The sequence below is a fragment of the Neofelis nebulosa genome, chromosome 10, assembly GCF_028018385.1.
Source record: "Neofelis nebulosa isolate mNeoNeb1 chromosome 10, mNeoNeb1.pri, whole genome shotgun sequence".
Lineage (NCBI taxonomy): Eukaryota > Metazoa > Chordata > Mammalia > Carnivora > Felidae > Neofelis > Neofelis nebulosa.
In genome coordinates, this window is record NC_080791.1 from 104127273 (window position 1) to 104146884 (window position 19612).

Below are 19612 nucleotides of genomic sequence, written 5' to 3' on the forward strand. Positions count from 1 at the left end.
CATCTGCTGAACCACTCACGCCATGCTGCAGAAAAGGCTGCCCTCTGCACGTAAGGACAACAGTCCTTGATGAATGAGTTTCGAACAGCCCTATATCCAGCCATCTACACGGCTGTTTATATTTTATCGTATCAGCAGCATGTCAAATGTCTTCTAATACGGACCGAGGGATAAGGACTTACCTGGCTTATAGGCGTGCTCCAGTTTGGCCACCTGAGGGGTAATGAGCTTGGTACGCTCCTTTTTAGGGCCTTCACCTTGCACTTCTTCAGCAGCTGACAGTTTCTCCAGTTTTTCAAAGTAATTCTATCACACGAGAAGGTGATTTCAGTTGCAACATAAGCCCAGAGTATGGCTGCTCTTTACATAATTATGCCAGCGGCAGTTAACAACCTGAACTCTTTAGGTGTATTGATCTTTAATTTTTGCTAGACCGCTAGATGTTTTCTTCTCAAAAAGTCCCAGCCTTCAGAAAAGCTAATTATCAATGGAAATATCTTTAGACCTCCAATACCTTCTTTATAAAGTTTGATTTAACTTTATTTAGTTTTTAATTTTTTGAGAGAGAGAGGGAGGGAGAAAGCAGAGAAGAGTAGCAGAGGGGGAGAGAGAGATCTTAAGCAGGCTCCAAACTCAGTGCAGAGCCCCACGTAGGGCTTGTTCCCATGACCCTGGGATCATGAGCTGAAATCAAGAGTCAGACACTCAACCAAGTGAGCTGCTCAGGCACCGCAGGCTGCCAAAATTCTTGTTTTTTAGGTTTATTTATTTTTGAGAGAGAAAGGGAGGCAGAAAATCACAAGCAGACTCCGTGCTGTCAGTGCAGAGCCCTGACATGGGGCTTAATCCCAAGACCCTGGGATCATGACCTGAGCTGAAATCAAGAGCCTGATGCTTAGGGACACCTGGGTGGCTCAGTCGGTTGTGCATCCAACTTCAGCTCAAGTCACGACCTCGCAGTTTGTGGGTTCAAGCCCCACGTCGGGCTCTCTGTTGTCAGCACAGAGCCTGCTTTGGATCCTCTGTCTCCCTCTCTCTCTCAAATTAAACATTGGAAAAAAAGAAAAAGAGTCAGATGCTTAACCAACTAAGCCATCCAGGCGTCCAGACTGCCAATATCCTTAACTGAAAGAACTATTTCAAGACACTGAGTGTGAAAGCCTCTGTAAGAAATTAAAAGCATATACAGGAAACTTTTAGTGAATAGTGAGAGGCTCTCCTGCTTGAAAAGAGGACAGAATATGTTTAGGTAGTTCCTAACCCCCTGAAAACTACCTCCAAAGAAAAATTTGTCAGTATTTAAGTCTACCAGACTTCCACGAGTGCCTTCGTCAGAGTGAGGGACTGGTCGGTCACTTACCTGGTAATAAAAATCGTCCAGGTAGGGGTCAGTGCTCTGTAGCTGCATCATCTGGATTTTAGAGACCCAGTCTTTCTCTCGCTGCAGCATGAGGTTGGCGTAGGGGTCCTTTCGGAGATGGTCCTGATGGCTGCTCCGGTGACTTCCTCTATCTCCCGCACCATTAAGACTCCGATGCTGACTGGAAAACAAACACAGGGCTCATTCACTCCAAGTCAGGGCATTCCTTGGGTCTCATAACAATATGGGAACAAACCAGGCCAAGTTAAAAAAAAAAAAGATGCCACTTTGCTTTTGTTAAAAAAGGAGAACTGAGTCTTGCCGGAATCTGAGAAGAAAGAGCTACGCAACACACACTGAGGGAAGTAACGGAGATCGGAGTGCCTCACCATGCGCTAAGCCCTCTCACCCGTGGCCTTCTGCTTAAGCCCTACAAGAACCCTAACAAGTGGGGAGTTTTATTTTCTCCACTGAAGACAACAAACTGAGGCCAAGGAGATGTGAAACACAGGCCAACTGACTCCCAGTCTATACACTTCTTTTTTAACTTGTTGAAAATCATGAAATACTTCAAATATAGAGAAAAGCCCACAATAAACATTCACTTATCCACCACCAAGACTTAGTGGGAAAAAAAAAATTGTCCAAACTTGCATATATAGAAACCTTTTAGTGAATAGTGAGAGGCTCTCCCGGTTGAAAAGGGGACAGACCGTGCTTAGTTCTAACTAAGAAGCTCTATAGAGTTTTACGCAGGAACATTTAAGTAACATACTGTCACAACATTCACAGTTGAAGGCCCTCTTGAACCCCGTCTGGACCCTAGTTTCCAGCTTCCCTCCCTTCCCAGAGGAACCACCATCCTGACGTGGTGAGAACTCTCCCTGAAATGTTTTTAAGACTTACTGCTTGTGTGTCCATCTTTAAATATTATACAGTATTATTCTCTGTGCCTTTAAGTTTTACATAAATGGTACTGGATAAGTTTCTTCGAATTCAACATCAGCTTCTTCATCCATGTCGACAGCATACCCAGGTGTATACCAAAAAGGAGAACTGCTAGGTTGTAGTGTATCCACATTTTCAACCTTATTATTTACTACCAAATTCTCTCCCAAGAGGCTGTAAAACCAACATTCTTGCCAACAACGAGTGTTGAGACATTTCAAATTTTGCTTATCTGATGATGTAAAATGGTTATCTAATTTTAATCTGTATTTTCCTGATTATAAGTGGGCTTGAAATCTTTTCTTTGTTTTTGACTTTCAGGTGTCTGATACGATGTTCAACAGTTCCACATGTTACTCTGTGCTCGTCACGACAAGTGCTCTCTTTAATCCCCATCCTCTACTTCCCCCAGCCCCCTGCCCACCTCCCCTCTGGACACCACCAGTCTGTTTTCTAGAATTCTGAGTCTGTCTCTTTTTTCCTCTGTTCGTTTGTTTTGTTTCTTAAATTCCACATATGAGCAAAATCATATCAGCTTTACTAAGGTATGACTGATACACAACTGTGCGTATTTAACATCTATAATTTTGTACATCTGGACACGCACGAACCCTTTCGACACCATCACCACACGTGGGGTAACAGATGTATCCGATACCCACCAGGGTTTCTGGATCTCCCACTGTTTTTTTGTTGTTGTTGTTGTTTTTTGGTGGCAAGACATTCCACATGAATGAGATCCACCCTCTTAACAAATCTCAAGCATGTAAAACCATACTGTTAACTACAGGCACTACAAGTTTCATATTTTCCCACAGTCAAATGTATTAATCTTTTCCTTTAAGGTGTGCCCTTTTCATGTCTTATTTTAAGAGCCTCTATTTTTTTCCCCTGCTGAAAGTATCCTAGAGCTTCTTTGAAAGTGAGAAGGAATTACACAAACAGAACCACAAAACTGAAGGTTAAAGAAACCTCAAAGTTATGTTTACTTTTCTTATTTTCTGTATATGAATGATCATAGAGCACCAGGTCTGTGAAGTCAGGACTCTGACATGTCCTGTTTTTCTTTTAATCCTCAAAACCTACCACAGTGTCTGCTCTACAGCCAGGGCTGCCTATATAAATACACAGTTATATTTGTGAGTGAGATTAAATTACAGGCAAAAATAGAGTGATTTGGTTTTACTGAAGACTGAAGTTAAGGCTAGCCATTATGTTTCAAAGTTACCTCTGAGCTGAGATTATAAACAAAAGGTAGTTAAGAGTATGGTAAGAACTTGGTAAGGAGTATAAAATGATTAAAAAAAAAAAAAAAATCAGATCTAAATTGTGTTTCTGATGGGGATGCCTGGGTGGCTTGGTTGGTTAAGCGACCAATTTCGGCTCAGGTCATGATCTCATGGTTTGTGGGTTCCACCCTACAGTGGGCTCCATGCTGGACGTGGACAGCCTGCTTGGGATTCTCTCTCCCTCCCTCCCTCCCTCTCTCTGTCCCTCCTCCACTCGTTCTAAAATTAATAAATAAAATTAGTAGCACTGTCAAAACTACAAGCTGAGTTAAAAAACCACAAAGGAGCAGGATGAGTACTTACTTTCTGTTCTGCTGCTGCCTCTGATGCAAGAGCCGACGGTGCTGGGGATGGAGGTGAGTTGTGTCTGGTCTAAACATCGGGGCCTGAGACCTGACAAAAAAGGGAAAGGTTTCCAATTCTACTGTTCTGATGACTTGAAATTTTAGAGAATGTTGTCAGTACAGGGTAACTTCATACATGTCCACCCAAGGTAATGTTCAAGTCTATTCTCAGATCTTTCAGAAGGAAAAGACAACTGTGTTCTTACATGTCTTCTACAGAGATTAATTCTCAACTCCTAAGAAGAGGATCATAAAATTTGAGTGAATTAGCAGTAAATAGTGTAACTATTTTTCTTCTCCCTCCTGTTAACAGAAGTCTCTTAAAAGATTTAACGTGCTTATTTTCAAATCTTTGGGAGAGACATTGAAAATATACGTGATTAAGGAAGACACTTGTTGGAATGAGCACTGGATATTAAACACAGGGGATGAACCACTGGAATCTACTCCTGAAATCATTATTGCACTATATGCTAACTTGGATGTAAACTAAAAAATAAATTAAATTAAAAAAATAAAATAACCCCCTAGCATTCCACACCAAAAATAAACAAGCAAACAAATAATTGCTGCCAAAAAAAAAAAAAAAAAAGAAAGAAAGAAAGAAAGAAAGAAAGAAAGAAAGAAAGAAGAAAATATATGCGTGACTATCAATTTATGTCAACTTGGCTACAGGCTATGGTACCCAGCTGTTTTCTGGTCACACACTAATCTAGATGCTGCTATGAAAGTATTTTGTAGATGTGATTAATTAAGAATTAATCAACAGGGGGCATCTGAGTGGCTTAGTTGGTTAAGCATCCGACTTGATTTCAGCTCCAATCACAATCTTGCAGTTCTGTGGGTCGAACCCCATGTTGGGCTCTGCACTGTCAGTGTGGAGCTGGCTTGGGTTTATCTCTCTCCTTCTCTCTCTTTCCCTACCCTGCTCACACATTCTCTCAAAATAGTTAAAAATTTTAATTAAGAAAAAAGATGACCTCTGAAAATGTGGGTGGGTCTCCCCCAACCAGTTGAAGGCATTAAGAGCAAAACTGGTATTTCCCAGATAAGAAGGAATTTTGCCTCAAGACTGGAACACAGAAGTCCTGCCTGAGTTTTTGTTTTTTAATTTTTTAATTATATTTAAATCTAAGTTAGTGAACTGCCTGAGTTTCTAATCTGCCAGCCTGTCCTACAAATTTCAGACTCAACTGCAAATTCAACTCTTATCTGAATTTCCACTCTGCTAGCCTGCTCTATGGATTTCCTTAGCCATTCCTTAAATCTTTTCTTTATGAAGATATACACGTATATACATATATACATATATATATATATATATACATGCGTGTGTGTGTGTGTGTGTGTGTATACATCTTAAACCTGATATGATACAGTATGTAATAAAACATAATTTCCCTAGAAGCAGGAACTTGAACCCCTGTTATAAAACCAGAGCAGAAGCGAGCTAGCTAGAACCTAGCTAGCACTCAGATTAGCATCTGTATTGTATCTCTGTTCTCTAACATACGGTAATTCTTGTTAAGCCATAAGCACTTTGTGCGTATGTCCGAGTGTTTGTAAAATGGATATAAAGTGAGACCTGAGGCAGGTTAGAAGAAATAAAAGAGGTGATTAACCAGCAAGGTGCAAATATACACAAGAAGCATGTGACTTTAGGGAAATGCTAATTTGGAAGAATGCCTGGAGGCTGTCAAACATTTCTGTGTTTGGCAAGTTGAGGACACAAGAACATCTCAAAACCCACCCCTTGCAAACATCATGAGCCCTCTGTATTGTAACACTAAGCCTCAATGACTATGACAGATCAACAGTGGCCTGTGTTTGCACACCTTAGGTTTTGCAGGTGAGGCCCTGGGCCGGGGGAGTGCTGCTGGGGAGGCGGTGGGGCGGGGGGTGCAGCACTAAAGAAGGCACGGAAGCCCGGCGCTGGGGGCAGCACCTGCCCCACTCGCCCTTGCAGCAACTTGGGATTCATGGCGGCAAGCGGACTACCAACAAATCCAGGGACCCGTGCAAACTGGCTGGGAGACATCCGTCCAGGCGGCAGCTAGAAAGAGGGACAAGATCTCAGATTTAGTTCATCAGCAAGTCCTCTTGCTTTTACAAAAGTGAATACGATTTCCATCAATAACTTTGTTTGAATAAAGTGTAGGGAAAATTGGGAGGCAGTAGAGACTGATTAATGGCAAAGAGGGACATCATCTAGTGAATGTCACGAAGAGAGCTCTTCGTGAGCTGGGCTAATCATTGCCTTACCTGTGCTCCTCCCAGAAGCTGTGCTCTCTGGAGGGGGCTGAGGACAGGAGGAACACTAGGAGGGAAAGGGTGACCCAGCAGGGAAGAGTTCTAAGGGGGGAAAAAAAAAGACAAAAAGTTATATGCTTTCTGCGAAACAGGTAAATCAATATAACAAAGAATTCGGCAGGAATGCTGAATAAACTTGGATATAAAAATGCTCAAACTCTATAGTCAAGCTACCCATGGAAGGAATACAAAAGAGAGCAATGCTAGAAATCAGAAAGCACGATGGGGCAGCTGCGTGGCTCAGCTGGTCAAGCATCTGACTTCAGCTCAGGTCATGATCTTGCAATACATGAGTTGGAACCCCAGGTGGGGCTCTGTGCTGACACCCAGAGCCTGGAGCTGCTTCGGATTCTGTGTCTCCCTCTCTCTCTCTGTCCCTCCCCCACTCATGCTCTGTCTCTCTCAAAAATAAACAAACATCAGGGGCGCCTGGGTGGCTCAGTCGGGTGAGCGTCCGACTTCAGCTCAGGTCATGATCTCACAGTTCGTGGGCTCGAGCCCCGCATCAGGCTCTGTGCTGACCGCTTGCTCAGAGCCTAGAGCCTGCTTCAGATTCTGTGTCTCCTCTCTCTGCCCCTCCCCCGCTCACGCTTTTGTCTGTTTCTCAAAAATAAATAAATGTAAACAAAAAAATAAAATAAAATAAACAAACATTAAAATTAAAAATAAAAATAAAGGGGCTCCTGGTGGCTCAGGTCATGATCTCACGGTCCGTGAGTTCGAGCCCTGCATCGGGCTCTCTGCTGACAGCTCAGAGCCTGGAGCCTGCTTTGGATTCTGTGAATTTGTGATTCTGCTTTGGACTCTGCTCCTCCCCTGCTCATGCTCTGTCTCAAAAAAAAAAAAAAAAAAAAAATTAAAAAAAATTTATAAAAAAAATAAAAATAAAAATAAAAGAAATCACGAAGCACGACACTCATGTAACTTGAAAAAGGAAGTGACTTTGAAAAAGGATAGGGACTGAAATAGCAGGCCAGGCCGGGTTTGGACTTTCAAAGATACAAAAAAGTTCAGGTAGGAAACAACGCGATGAACCAGGTCTACTTACCTGGGGACCATAAGATCTAGAAATTCAAGCACGGAGATTATGAAAAGCGTGCATTATTTAGGAGCTATCTATATATGAGTAGCGCTCAGAAACTACATGCTGCGTGCTTTCACGAGATTGTAGAATGGCATACCGGGACACTGCAGAGCTGGTTTGGGGACGCCCTCTCACTGTAGGGAGCAGGATAGCGCGGTGGCATCGGGGGCCGGACATGGACAGGCTTCGGACACAGGATCTATCAGGACAAACATATACACAACTACACTCAATGAAGTCAGTTTTTCCTCCACCTACACCCCCTCCCCTCAAGTACCGGTAGACACGCGAACTTAATGCAAAGCCCTACTTCTAAGCAAATTGCTATGGCTGTGGGTTCACAGAAGAACCTTTGGTTACTTCCTCTCATAAACATCAAGCAACGTGCCACTTGCAACTGAAGATTTAGCTAATTCTCCAGTTATCCCCACCCTTCCATGCTATCTGAGGGAGGTACCAGCAGATATTCTGACTTGCAAATTCTCTGCAAGAGGATATATTTTGGTAGCAGCGAGGGAGAAGGAATGATAAGAAAGCTGGAGGATTAACTAAGTCCTATTCTGAAGCCCCTGTGATATGGCCGCCATGCTCAGCTCTTTTGTGATACATTGTGACTCCACCGTTTCATAGGATACTGAGCCTAACTAGGCCATACCAACACCACCCTCCCCCCATACCTTCCAAATTGGCCTTCCTTTTCAGCTGCTGGTTTCAGGTGGAGGAAAGTCTATGGAACAGGACTGCACAGGCTCTAGGGAAAGCAGGGATATCTTAAAGGTAAAAAGGGATGTGGACAATGCTGTGTGTTCCCACTCCCCCCAGCTTTCAGTTACCTCTCTGCCAATGTTTTGGGCAGCCAGCAAAACACTCTGAAAAGGATATAGATGCTAAATGTGCTTAACTACCCTTTTTCTCCCCCACTTAATAGGCAGCAGCACCAGGAGCAGCACCAGGAAAGGGCATTAGGGAATGTGTCTCTTGTTTGTACTAACTTCTCCTCTAATTGGCTACTTCTCTTTCTACTCTAATGCCTACCCCAAACGTCCACCCTCCTCCCGGCATCGCCATTTTCCCAAATAATTTTGCCCAGATTCCCAATATCCTGGGCTGAGTGCCTGTTAATGAGAGGTACCTGTTGGCTGAAGCTGGGTACAGCCATCTGCTTAGGTGGGGTTCCTATGGGGACGGCTCTAACAGGAGGGCTCCCGATGACAGGTGACGTGGACCGCCGCGGCAAAGCACGCTCAGAAAGGTCCCGATCATCTTCTGGGCCCTGTGGGGGCCTCTGAGGCAGGGCATATTCTAAAACAGACACTGTAGGCATTTCCTAATTAAGGAAATAGTTAAAAAAAAAAAAAAAAAAAAAAAAAAAGAGCGAGAGAGAGAGAGAAGAGAAAATTAGCTGATAGCCAACTTAAAATGTTTTAATAATCCGTACAGATGCCAAAAACATCTTGAGAAATTATTTTTAAGTTTGATTTCTATTTCACATCCAGTAACATTCACTCTTTGGTATACAGTCAGTCCTCTGAATTTTGAGAAATGCACGGAGTCATGGATCTACCACCACAATCACAAAGCACAGTAGTTTTGTCACCCCCAAACTTCTGTTGTATTGTCCCTTAGTTGATCCCTCCCAACACCCCCAACCACTGGCAAACACTGATCTGTTCTACATCCCCACAGTTTTGCCTAGAAATGACTAAAGTAATCGAATCGTAAGCTAACAAATTTGAGTTCTGATGGCTCCCTTTCAACCTTTTCAAACTAAAGCACGGTAAAGTGAGCACAGCCACGGAGGCTGAGAAGTGTATGATCAACAGAGACAGCTCCAAGTGCTAGGTTGAGTAATCAGCATCATAACAGCATAGGACACACATCTGTACGTTGTTTCAGTAAGGAAAGGGTGACAACAGGAGCCAACCTGGAATCTGCGGATGCTAGGAATTTGTGTAAAGAGAAAACGCTTAATACCTGAGTTAGCAGTGGTCCTCGGATTCGCCTCAGAACTTCAGATCCATCCCAGATGCTGGAATTGAGACTCCCTGGTTGGGGCTAACAAAAAAGGAAAACACATACACAAAGTCTGGAATGGTGTGGGCTTTCTGGGCATTTAACTGCTTTTGGTGAACAAGGTCCCAAGAGAGTCTCAACTGCTTGAGGATACGAAATCACAGCGTTCCAGAATATACATTATTCCCTACCTTCGACTGCTACAATCAGGAACTACGTTACCAATTTTTAAGGTACAGGTAAGTCTCTTGGGATGAAACAATATGGCAAAGCTCAATACTTCACCTCAATCACCAGTCTGCTATAGTTCTCAAATCACAGTAGCTTACTCACTTGCAGGACTGGCCTGGTCTGCACTGCCCTCATGATAGCTGGATCTTCTAGCTCATTCTCAATCACCATCTTACTGAGCCTTTCTGCCAGATTCTCCTCGTGGTCACCCAGCAAGTCCATCTCATCCCTTTCTCCATTGCCCGTTTGTTCATTAACTGCCGCTGGGAGCTTCTCTTCCAGTTCAGCCAGGCGCTCATGTGCTTCCTGCCAGTCATCATCTAGAAGGAAATCGTAAGGAAGAAACACAGTTCGTACTGGGACTAAAAAGTTTCATGAAATTCTTCTGGGAACCAAATGAACAATTCTAACTTCAGAAGACAGTAAATGTCCACTTAGAGACATGAACTACGGTTTAAACTGAGAGGTACATAAGAGTGGGCTTTTCACTAAGGACAAATAACATCATACCAGCAACAAAGTTCGAGCACTTAGAGTAATAGTTGAATACGTTATCAGTGGCATCCAAACTCTATTCCGAATACAATTTCTAAACTGGTGATAGGGATGTACATGACATCCTGCTGGTTTTGACACTCTATGACATTTCAGGCAAAAAAGGAAAGTTAAAACTCACTGCATTAGCCTATGCTTTCTTTTAGGTTATAACTGCCATCCTCTTTACAAGCTCTCAAATCCATTCATTTCATTCAATTAATATTCATTGAGCACCTATTAATGCGGTTAAGTACGGTTTTAGGCACATGGGACAGATCAGTGTATAAAACAAAGACCCAGCCCTCCTGCAGCACTCCTTCAGGGAGGGAAGAGACAGAACAGACAATAAATGTATTGATTAAGTACATTCAACACTATATCAGAAAATGAAGCCCGGTAGGAGTGTAGAGGAAAAGCAGCAGTTTGAAAACATTAAAGAGGGTAGTCACAGGTACCTGTCATTGTGAGAGTGACGTCTGAGCAAAGATTCAAGAGTAAGGTAGTTAGCCATATGGATAGCTGGGAGAAGAGTGTTCCAGACAGAGGGACAGTCCGTAGGAAGGACTTAAGATGACTGATGATTCTGAGAGACAGCAAGGACTGTGTTTGGATTAGAATGATCAAGGGGAAAGAGCTGAGAGGAAAAAAATGAGGCCAGATAGGCAGCAGGAGGGAGCTCCTTCTGGGCCTTTTGGGCCACTCTGACTGAAAGGGGGGAGGGGGGACCCTGGAGGTTTTGATGTGGCTTGACTTTTTGAAAGAAATACTCTGGCTGCTGTACTGAGAACACATTGGGGATTTGGGGGTTGGGCGGGGAAAGGAGTGGAAATATTGGAAGCCTGGAGGCCTACCAGGTGACTACTGCACACGTCAGGGCAAAGGTGATGGTGACTTGGACCTGGGTCCCGTCCTCTTCCATTTTAACAACGTCTCTGCTATTCCTGGACACTATACAGTCTGTGGCACTGGCACTAGGTTTTCTTCTCTTTTTATGCCCACACAGCATTATTTTTGAGTCCTGCTGCAGCACAGACACAAATTTTCAGAACCCTTCACCCTTCTCTATAAACTAGACCCTGTTTCCATCACTCGGTCTCCAATGCTCCTCAACCTCATCCCTCCATTCTGCTTCTACCGTAAAAGCTCTATTCACTATTATGTTCTTTTCAGTACTAAAATTCAGGTTATCTTTCCCCTCCTCATGGAAGCTTTCCCTAAACAATCTTTTCGTTTTAATGCTGCCTTCACCTCATCTAAACATGGAAGACTTTCAAACACAAAAAACTCACGTATTCATATATATCTTCTTACTTTAGTTTTTGTTTTTATGTCCCATAAAATTCAACAGAAAGGGTAACAGGTAATTCTCTTTATAACTAACATTAGAAACACAGGATTCTGCAAGTGTCCTCCATGGCAATCCTTCCACATGACTTTTCTTTACACCTCATTAAAAGAAAGAGGGAAGGAAGAACTAAAGGCACTATAACAAGAAAAAACAAAGGTGCCTGATATACAATAAGGGTATAATAAATGGTAGCCACTTAAAAAAAAAAAAAGATTTAGTTAGATTTACTGATAATTTTCTGAGGGGCTCATGTTAAAATTATCTTTTTTTTCCCTCTGCTTACAAAGAAAATACATGTTTATTAAAAAATTTAAACATTGGGGCGCCTGGGTCATTGGGATGCCTGGATGGCTCAGTCAGTTAAGTGTCTGACTTCGGCTCAGGTCATGACGTTGTGGTCTATGAGTTCGAGCCTCGCATCAGGATCTGGGTTGACAGTTCAGAGCCTGGAGCCTGCTTCAGATTCTGTGTCTCCCCCTCTCTCTGCCCCTCCCCACTCACACTCTGTCTCTCTCTCTCTCTCTCTCTCAAAAATGAATAAAGATCTAAAGTAAATAAATAATTGAAACATCACACAAATCTGTTACTTTTATAGAGTTCCCCAGAACTCTACAGGTACGGTAAGTTTTTTAGATACAAACTATAAAGTTTAACTTGTTTCTTTGTATTTTTTTATTAAAAATTTGTTTTAATGTTTATTTATTTTTGAGATAGAGACAGAGAGAGAGAGAGAGAGAGAGAGAGCGCGCATGAGCAGGGGAGGGGCAGAGAGAGAGGGAGACACAGAATCCCAAGCAGGCTCCAAGCACTAAGCTGTCAGCACAGAGAACAACACGGGGCCCAAACTCACAAGCCAGGAGATCACGACCGGGGCCAAAGTTGGATGCTTAATGGACTGAGCCACCCAGGTGCCCCTTGTTTCTTTGTATTTAAGCAATACATCCTGTATAGCTTTTCATGCACACACACATGTATATGACTACTGATAATATTAGCTCATCCTTTTTAACACCTGTATAAGATTCTATCCTATTGATATACTAATTTAATTGATTGCTTGCTGATGGAAATTTGGATTATTTGCAAATTTTCAATGTAACAATTAACACTGTAATGAGTGTTACACAGATCTTAATATCTTAGTATATGTGCTGCTGAAGGGGGCACCACAGATCTTAACATCTTACGCAAATATTTACTAAGTCGGCAGCAAAGTCCCTTGTAGGGTCAGATTATAAACATTTAAAATTTGCTATTTTTATTATATAACAATGCATCACCTAACACTAGTGATGCAAAAAGCAAGGGAAGGGAGACTTCCAGATGTACAATTTGGTATGATCAGAACCACTGTCTAGCCTTTGAGCACTGTGGTATATCTGAATGTACTACTTGTGGTAAAGAAAAAAATTCACTTTAGATGAAAATTATAGTATTATCAGTTACCCAGAAAAATATTCTTAAAGATGAATGTAATTAAAAATCAGTTGCGACATTAATATTTGTGTCATCTTTGCTAAGGAAGAGTAAGCTGAGCAAGTTTTTAAAGGATTGTTTTTTGCAATGTTACTAACTCGGGGATGCCAAAAGATGAGGACTCTATACAATTCTCAGTTGGGGGATTTTTTTTTAACATTTATCTCCCCAGTTTAAGAAGCTAATTTGTTAGCAGACAGATCCTAATGCAGAAGAATTCTAACTTGAGTTGTTTTCATTCACCACCTCCCATACTCATGTTTACCAGGATTACCAGATCCTACCAAAGACAGTGTATTTGTCCTTAATAATACATTTTAAAAGCGCTGGTTAAATAGCCATATTCTGTGAGAATGGCTTTGTTGTGAATGGACTGTCACTGTTTCAAACATGCAAATAAAGAAATCTATGCCACAGAATACTGTCATCTTTATTTTGGATCTTCCTTGCTCTTGTGAAAAGTCATGTGAAGCAATATGTCAAGAGATCACATGCCCTTACTAGAAGAGGATACCTCACTCATATCTTCTTCAAATGACCTAAAAATAAAGTTACGTATATATGCCAACACTTGACCTCAATCCACAATGGTCAAAATCATAAAGGCTAGGCAAAAGAATACCAGAGAAATGAAGAAAAAAGAAGTATCTGTTTTCTGTTAACTAATTAGTCTATACCCAGATGTGGGTTACTGAATTCCGGGCTGCCGGCTGTCTCTGGAATATTTTTGAATAAAAACAAAATGAAAAGGAAATACAGGTGAGTTAATGTTAAGGCAACTTAAGTCCCTAAAGATTTTAACAGCTATCAATTAAAGGGAAGTGGAAAGAATGGGGAGCCTTTCCAAGTAGAGGCAGGAGATTCCCAAAGATTCCTCACCAACTTTAAACATAACTGGTAGTTTACACTGATTGCATTTATAGTTACTTCACCTCTCTCACACTTTGCTTCCTCATTTGTTCAAATGAACAAGGTTCTTGTGAGGATTAATAATATATATATACAACATTTATAGTGGTGCCCAGCAGACAATAAGTACTTTGTAAGTGTCAACTTTTATTTTTAGAGGATGAAGTTAAGATTACTGTGGCCATTTACTGCTTTAAGATGATGTAAATATTTTTCCATGCAGAAGACAAGCACTAGTTTCTTAGGGAAAGGTGACATCAGAGCATTTGCAGCCAGTGACTTAAAATAACTACTGTACTAACAAGTATCATTCAAGACACTCACTCCTTGAGTTAAAAACCATCAACCCATAACATATGTCAGAGGTCTGACATTTTACCTCCTGGTTTAAATTCTTAAATTTTTTTTTCTTAATTTTTATTTAGTTTTGAGTGAGACAGGGAGAGAGGGGGAGAGAGATTGATTGGTTGAGACAGAACGTGAACAGGGGAGGGGCAAAGAGAAGGAGACATAGAATCCATAACAGGCTGCAGGCTCTGAGCTGTCAGTACAGAGCCCCATGCAGGGCTCGAACCACTAGCAGCAAGATCATGACCTGAGCCAAAGTTGGATGCTTAACCGACTAAGCCACCCAGGCGCCCCTCCTAGTTTAAATTCTTTATACCACCTGTACAAGTGTATTAAACAAATCACAGGTTGACTTAGCAATTTTTTAAAATAAATCTGTGTAATATTTATATCAAGATATCATAAAGAATTATGATTTTAACTTTAATACAAATATATCATACTCCTAACGGAGAGGGCTCATATTTGGAAATCTCTTTTTCTAATGTTTATTTTGAGAGAGAGAGCGAGCAAGCACGCATGCATGCAAGCAGGGGAGGGGCGTAGAGAGAGAATCCCAAGCAAGCTCCGTGCCATCAGCACAGAGCCTGATGGGGGAGGTTTGCACTCACAAATTGTTGGATCATGACCTGGGCCGAAGTCAACAGTCAGATGCTAAACTGACTGGGCCACCCAAGCACCCCTAGAAATCTCTTCTCCATTATAAACTTTGATGAACAAGGAAAGTCTTTCTTAATCACTTATGCCCTCAGGTACAAACTGGGCTAACCATATGCTGCTATTTCACTGCCTTTACTTTTTACTACCCGTTCTTTTACTGTGTAACCCTAGGGGCTTTTTCAACATGTGTGTGCTTTTCTTTTTTTCCATCATACAAAAAAATACAGTTCTGCACACTCCAATGTCCTTTTAAGGAAACATTTCCCTCAACTTGTGAGGAACGGAGAAGCAGAAAAAGATTGCCCACAGCACGCTGGAAGTCAACGAGAAGAGGCAAGATTATTTCTCTTCTGTCCGGGTTCAAAACTGAGGGCTTATTACTATGCTGTTTCATCTTAATGTAACATCTGTCAGTCAATTCCATCAACTTCATTTAATAGTGACGAATTTGCTGAAAAATGGTAACAATCAGTACAATACTTTAAGAGAAAAGGAGTTCCAGAAACAAGCACACAATGCTTGTAACTTCTATTGTGTTATAGGTTATACACTAAAGGAACTTCCAAATACAATTTGCAATTCACATCAGTTCATTTGCAATTCTATCCTACCTCTCTTCTTCGGTGATCTCCATGGAGAGAGAACAGCATCTTTGACATTGTCCTTCTCTTGGCCGATCTCATGTCCTAAACTATGGCTATAATCCAAATGGTCTTTGGTTTCCTTCTGTAATCCGTCTTGCTTCTACCTTAGACACTTCTCTTGCTGCTCCTGATAGTGGCAGTTGTATATCTCTACTGAATTCTGTAAGCCTCGACTAACAAGCAAACTTTGTTATTTTTGCCAGTTAATTCAACGTAGTCTAAGTTTTAATCAACTCAAGCTACTTAGGTCACTGCAGAATGAGTCACCATTATCACACCTCTAAGATCTCTTATTTGTTTTTGATATTCAACATTTTAAGATTAGTCACTATTGCATAATTTCCTCTTGCTACTTAACTTTGAACAATGTTTGTTGCATAGACAGAAATGCTGATTCCAAAGAAATCACATATAGTTACACATCCCAACAGAAACACTGTTATTGCTACTTTTCAACACCAACAGTTAAAGTAAAAATATTTGCACTCTTATTTATTTTTTTTTAAGTGTATTTTATTAGTACACTTGTTCTAAGATCTCTAATTCTCGAACTTTATCATATAAGCTTGCTCCCTAAGTCTCCCATTTTAGTAATTATAACTCTGAGCTATGTTACGTTTAGTTTGGCTCTTTAGTTTTTTACCCTTTTCCAATTCCTAGAATATATGTTCATATCCAGGGATGAGAAAATTTCATCTGTGCACAGCACTTTTCTAACTTATGAAGACTTCCTATCACCACAATTCTTGGAATAAAATGCTTCCTATTTTACTGAAGATACTATAAGGCATTAGCAGGGTCATGCAATATACCACTGGTTAATTGAATTTCATTGTATTTATTTTTTAAAGTTTATTTCTTTATTCTGAGAGGGAGAGCAGGCATGGGAGGGGCGGAAAGAAAGGGGGGGAAGGATAGGGAGAAGAGAGAGGGGGAGGAGGGGGAGCGGGAGAAAGAGAGAGAGAAAAAATCCCAAGCAGGCTCCACACTGCCAGTACAGAGAATGATGCAGGGCTTGAACCCACGAAACGTGAGATCATGACCTGAGCTGAAATCAAGAGTTGGACACCTAACTGCTGAGCCACCCAGGAGCCCCATGAATTTTAAAACATACACACTCAAGTCCAAGTTTTCTCTTAGTTAACTGGTTTTCCAAAAGTTACATGTTCCGCAAATAAAAATTTCCTTCTTCTAGGATTATTTTAGATCTTCAGAAAATGCCTACTTGTCTAACCATCTGCATTCCTTTTAGCATCCAACCTACAGCTACAGGTAATGTAGCCGGAAGGGACAGGGCTCAGAGAACATCTGGTTTTATATGTGAGGAAAAAAAAGAGGCCCAGGGAGTGGGGTAGATGCTTCCAGTGAGGACTGAACTATTCTGAGACCGAGAATGCAATATTTTGCCCAATTTGTGAAGGCAGTTACTCCTACTAAGATAAAGCACTTAAAAGAGAACATTTGAAAGAGCAAGAGACCAAGATGACATTCTAAGAATACTGTCACTTACCAACTGCACCTGACCCAAACGTATCATCATTGAATTGATCAATCTCTTCATCTTCCTCTCCCAAGCCCTGAAAGGCATCTTCATCTTCGTCCAGAGGACAATCCTCTAAAGACTAAAAAAAGATAAGACATTAACTATTCATGAAATTCACACTCATGAGTAACAATTTGAAAAAGTCATTGAAAAAAAATGTTCATTTTATCTTCCCCATCATCAGAATAGCTTCATTATGACCTCTTGTAGAGACAGCATTTTTTCTATGCCCAATTTCCTTGACATTGGAAGATGTCAGCATCTTCTTTCAGTTCCTCTTGGCCCAAACACTCCGTTTCTCCATCAAGAATCTAGTAATGGTATTTCTTCGCATAACTAAGGAATTAGGCCCCCAACTTTCTTCACATCACTGGTTAGAGCAGTAATGACCGCTGAAGATGCACACTTTATTATTATTTTGCTTGAGTTTTAGAAATATTTTTCAACATTAAGTATCAGGTTTCCCATATTCACGTCAAATTTGCAACCATATTTCATTATGCCCTTTTAAGGTTTTCTGTTCATTTTCCATCCTGTTTTCTGTAGGCCCAAACTCTGGTGATCAAACAGAAAGCTAAATTTTCAACCCCAATCAAGAGAACTCTGGAAAAGCTGTGATACGGTGAGTTCAAGTTCTGGCTCCATTCGTACAAGTGGTGCAAACTTGGGCAAGTCATATTCTAGTTAACGCAGTACATACCTCTAAAGTACCTATTGTGTCTCAGGCTCTGTGTTAGGCTCTAGGTGGTGACAAAGGGACAACACCTCAGTGAGGATAAAATGGGGCAGAGATTTGGCAAAGACTCTGGACTGCTCCACAGTGCTAGATATTCCCACAACCATGTAGGTCCGTTCCCTTTTAAATATTTCCCCCCTCCGCTACCGTTTTCAACGGACTTAATTTCCAAGTTTTCTTTTCTTTTGACAACTCTGCCTCCTGCATCTCAGCATCTCTCTCCATGTTTACATCAAGTCAGTTCACCTTGAACCCTTCCTATTGTGTATGTGTCCCCCAATGTCCAAAGACTCAGGATCACAGCACCACCTATCAACAGGCAGGTCTGTGACATACCTTGCCAGGCTACTTCTTCGCTAGGCTGTCCCCGAAGGAAAGGTTAGGCCAAAGGGCCATTCCACCCATCTTAAGCCCTCCCAAACTTACACAAAGCAGGCATACAACTGCCTCCACGTCACAAGTAACTCCCAGCTGCACGCCCTTCAAAATCACAAAGATCCACTTAGCCAAATCACTGCTTTTTTCAATTGTAGAGGCTCTCAGGGATCACCTAGAGCAGCCCTTTCAGTCTACAAATCTAGAAACTTTATGTCCAGAGACTGGGAGATGCTCAAGGTCATACAGTGAGTTAGCGGTCGGGTTAGACTGTCGCTAACTTGACTGTCGCTACATTCCCGGGATGGTCACCAAACCCACGTCTCCCCCCACTCGCCCAGAAGGAACTTCTGCTGGACACGCCCCCTCCCAACTCGGGGAGCCCTCTTTGGTAAACAGTCTTCGGCCCCAGAAAAGGGCAAGTCCGGGCACCCCCTGACCCGCTGGTTGCCAGTGCACACGGGTATGGAACTGGAGGGGAGGTGGTTCCGGGTCCAGGGCGGGAAACGTGTTTCTAGGCTTTCCCGGGAGACTCTTCCTCAAGCCGGTGGGTGCGACGCCCTCCCCTCCGCGGCTCCTCCCGGGGTGGGGGTTGGGGAATGGTCTGGATACAGTACTTAACGGGCCCTCGCCACCCCAAAACAGAGGCCAACTCTCCCGGCGGCAACTGATAGGACAGTCCCGCCCCCTGGAGCCTGCTCACCACCCTCGGATTAAACCCGCGACCCCAGGCCCCAAGCGCTCTATTCGGTCCCGGCTGTCCCGCCGCCAGCCCCCTCCTCCTCCAGGGGCGCGGGACGGACGCGCAGGGGGTGAGGGACGAAAAGGGGCGCAGGAGGGAGGGAGGGGTTACTTCCGGTCGCAAGAGCTCACCTCGTAGCGGAACATTCTTGGGGAGGGGGGGAGGGAGCGGGGAGGGGAGTGGGGGAGGGAGGGAAGAGGCGCTGACTCGCCGGGCTCCTCCGCGCGCGGGTCCTCCACCGGCTCGCGACCCCTGGCCGCCGCCGTACGCCGAAGCGTGCGTGGGAACGTGCACAGGCGCGCCTCGGGGAGGCCGGCCGCCCCGCTCGGCGCCCGGCGCGGCGGCTGCGCGGGGACAGATTTGGCGTCCCGCTTCCTAGTCTCAGCGGCGGGAAGGAGGTCCCGTGGAGAGCGACTGCGCACGCGCCGCCCGTCGGGGGCTTCCTCGCGAGCCGGGCTCGCAGCTCCGCCCCCGGCTGCTTTCCGCCCGCCCCGCGCTCAGGTCCGAGTCACGAGTTTTCCGTCACCGACGGGGCGGAGAAAACCCCTGTGATTGTCACAGGATATGGCTTTGAAGAGTCCCCGGTTTTGCCCGAGCTGGGAGAAATGGAGGTTCCCGGGCTGTTTTTCTAACGACCAGCACGATCTTCGGGGCTAGGGTGGGGCGGGCGGTCCTCGCGATATGCCGTGTGCGCGGAGCGGAGGGGGAAAAGACC

At 43.1% G+C, this 19612-nt stretch overlaps 1 protein-coding gene across 1 annotated transcript in view; it reads right to left on the reverse strand.

Annotated features, from left to right (window-relative positions):
• Window positions 1-19292, reverse strand: part of PATL1 (PAT1 homolog 1, processing body mRNA decay factor) — a 31966-nt gene extending 12674 nt beyond the window's left edge. The window contains exons 1-11 of the mRNA XM_058689103.1: window positions 19029-19292; window positions 17012-17123; window positions 9682-9899; window positions 9310-9390; window positions 8468-8662; window positions 7433-7534; window positions 6204-6293; window positions 5777-5994; window positions 3901-3990; window positions 1361-1541; window positions 183-306 (exon numbers count right to left, since the gene is read on the reverse strand). Of these exons, the coding sequence (XP_058545086.1) occupies window positions 183-306; window positions 1361-1541; window positions 3901-3990; window positions 5777-5994; window positions 6204-6293; window positions 7433-7534; window positions 8468-8662; window positions 9310-9390; window positions 9682-9899; window positions 17012-17123; window positions 19029-19043 (1426 nt within the window). The 5' untranslated portion in view covers window positions 19044-19292. The remainder of the gene's footprint in view (window positions 1-182; window positions 307-1360; window positions 1542-3900; window positions 3991-5776; window positions 5995-6203; window positions 6294-7432; window positions 7535-8467; window positions 8663-9309; window positions 9391-9681; window positions 9900-17011; window positions 17124-19028) is intronic.
• Window positions 19293-19612: the final 320 nt, after the last annotated feature.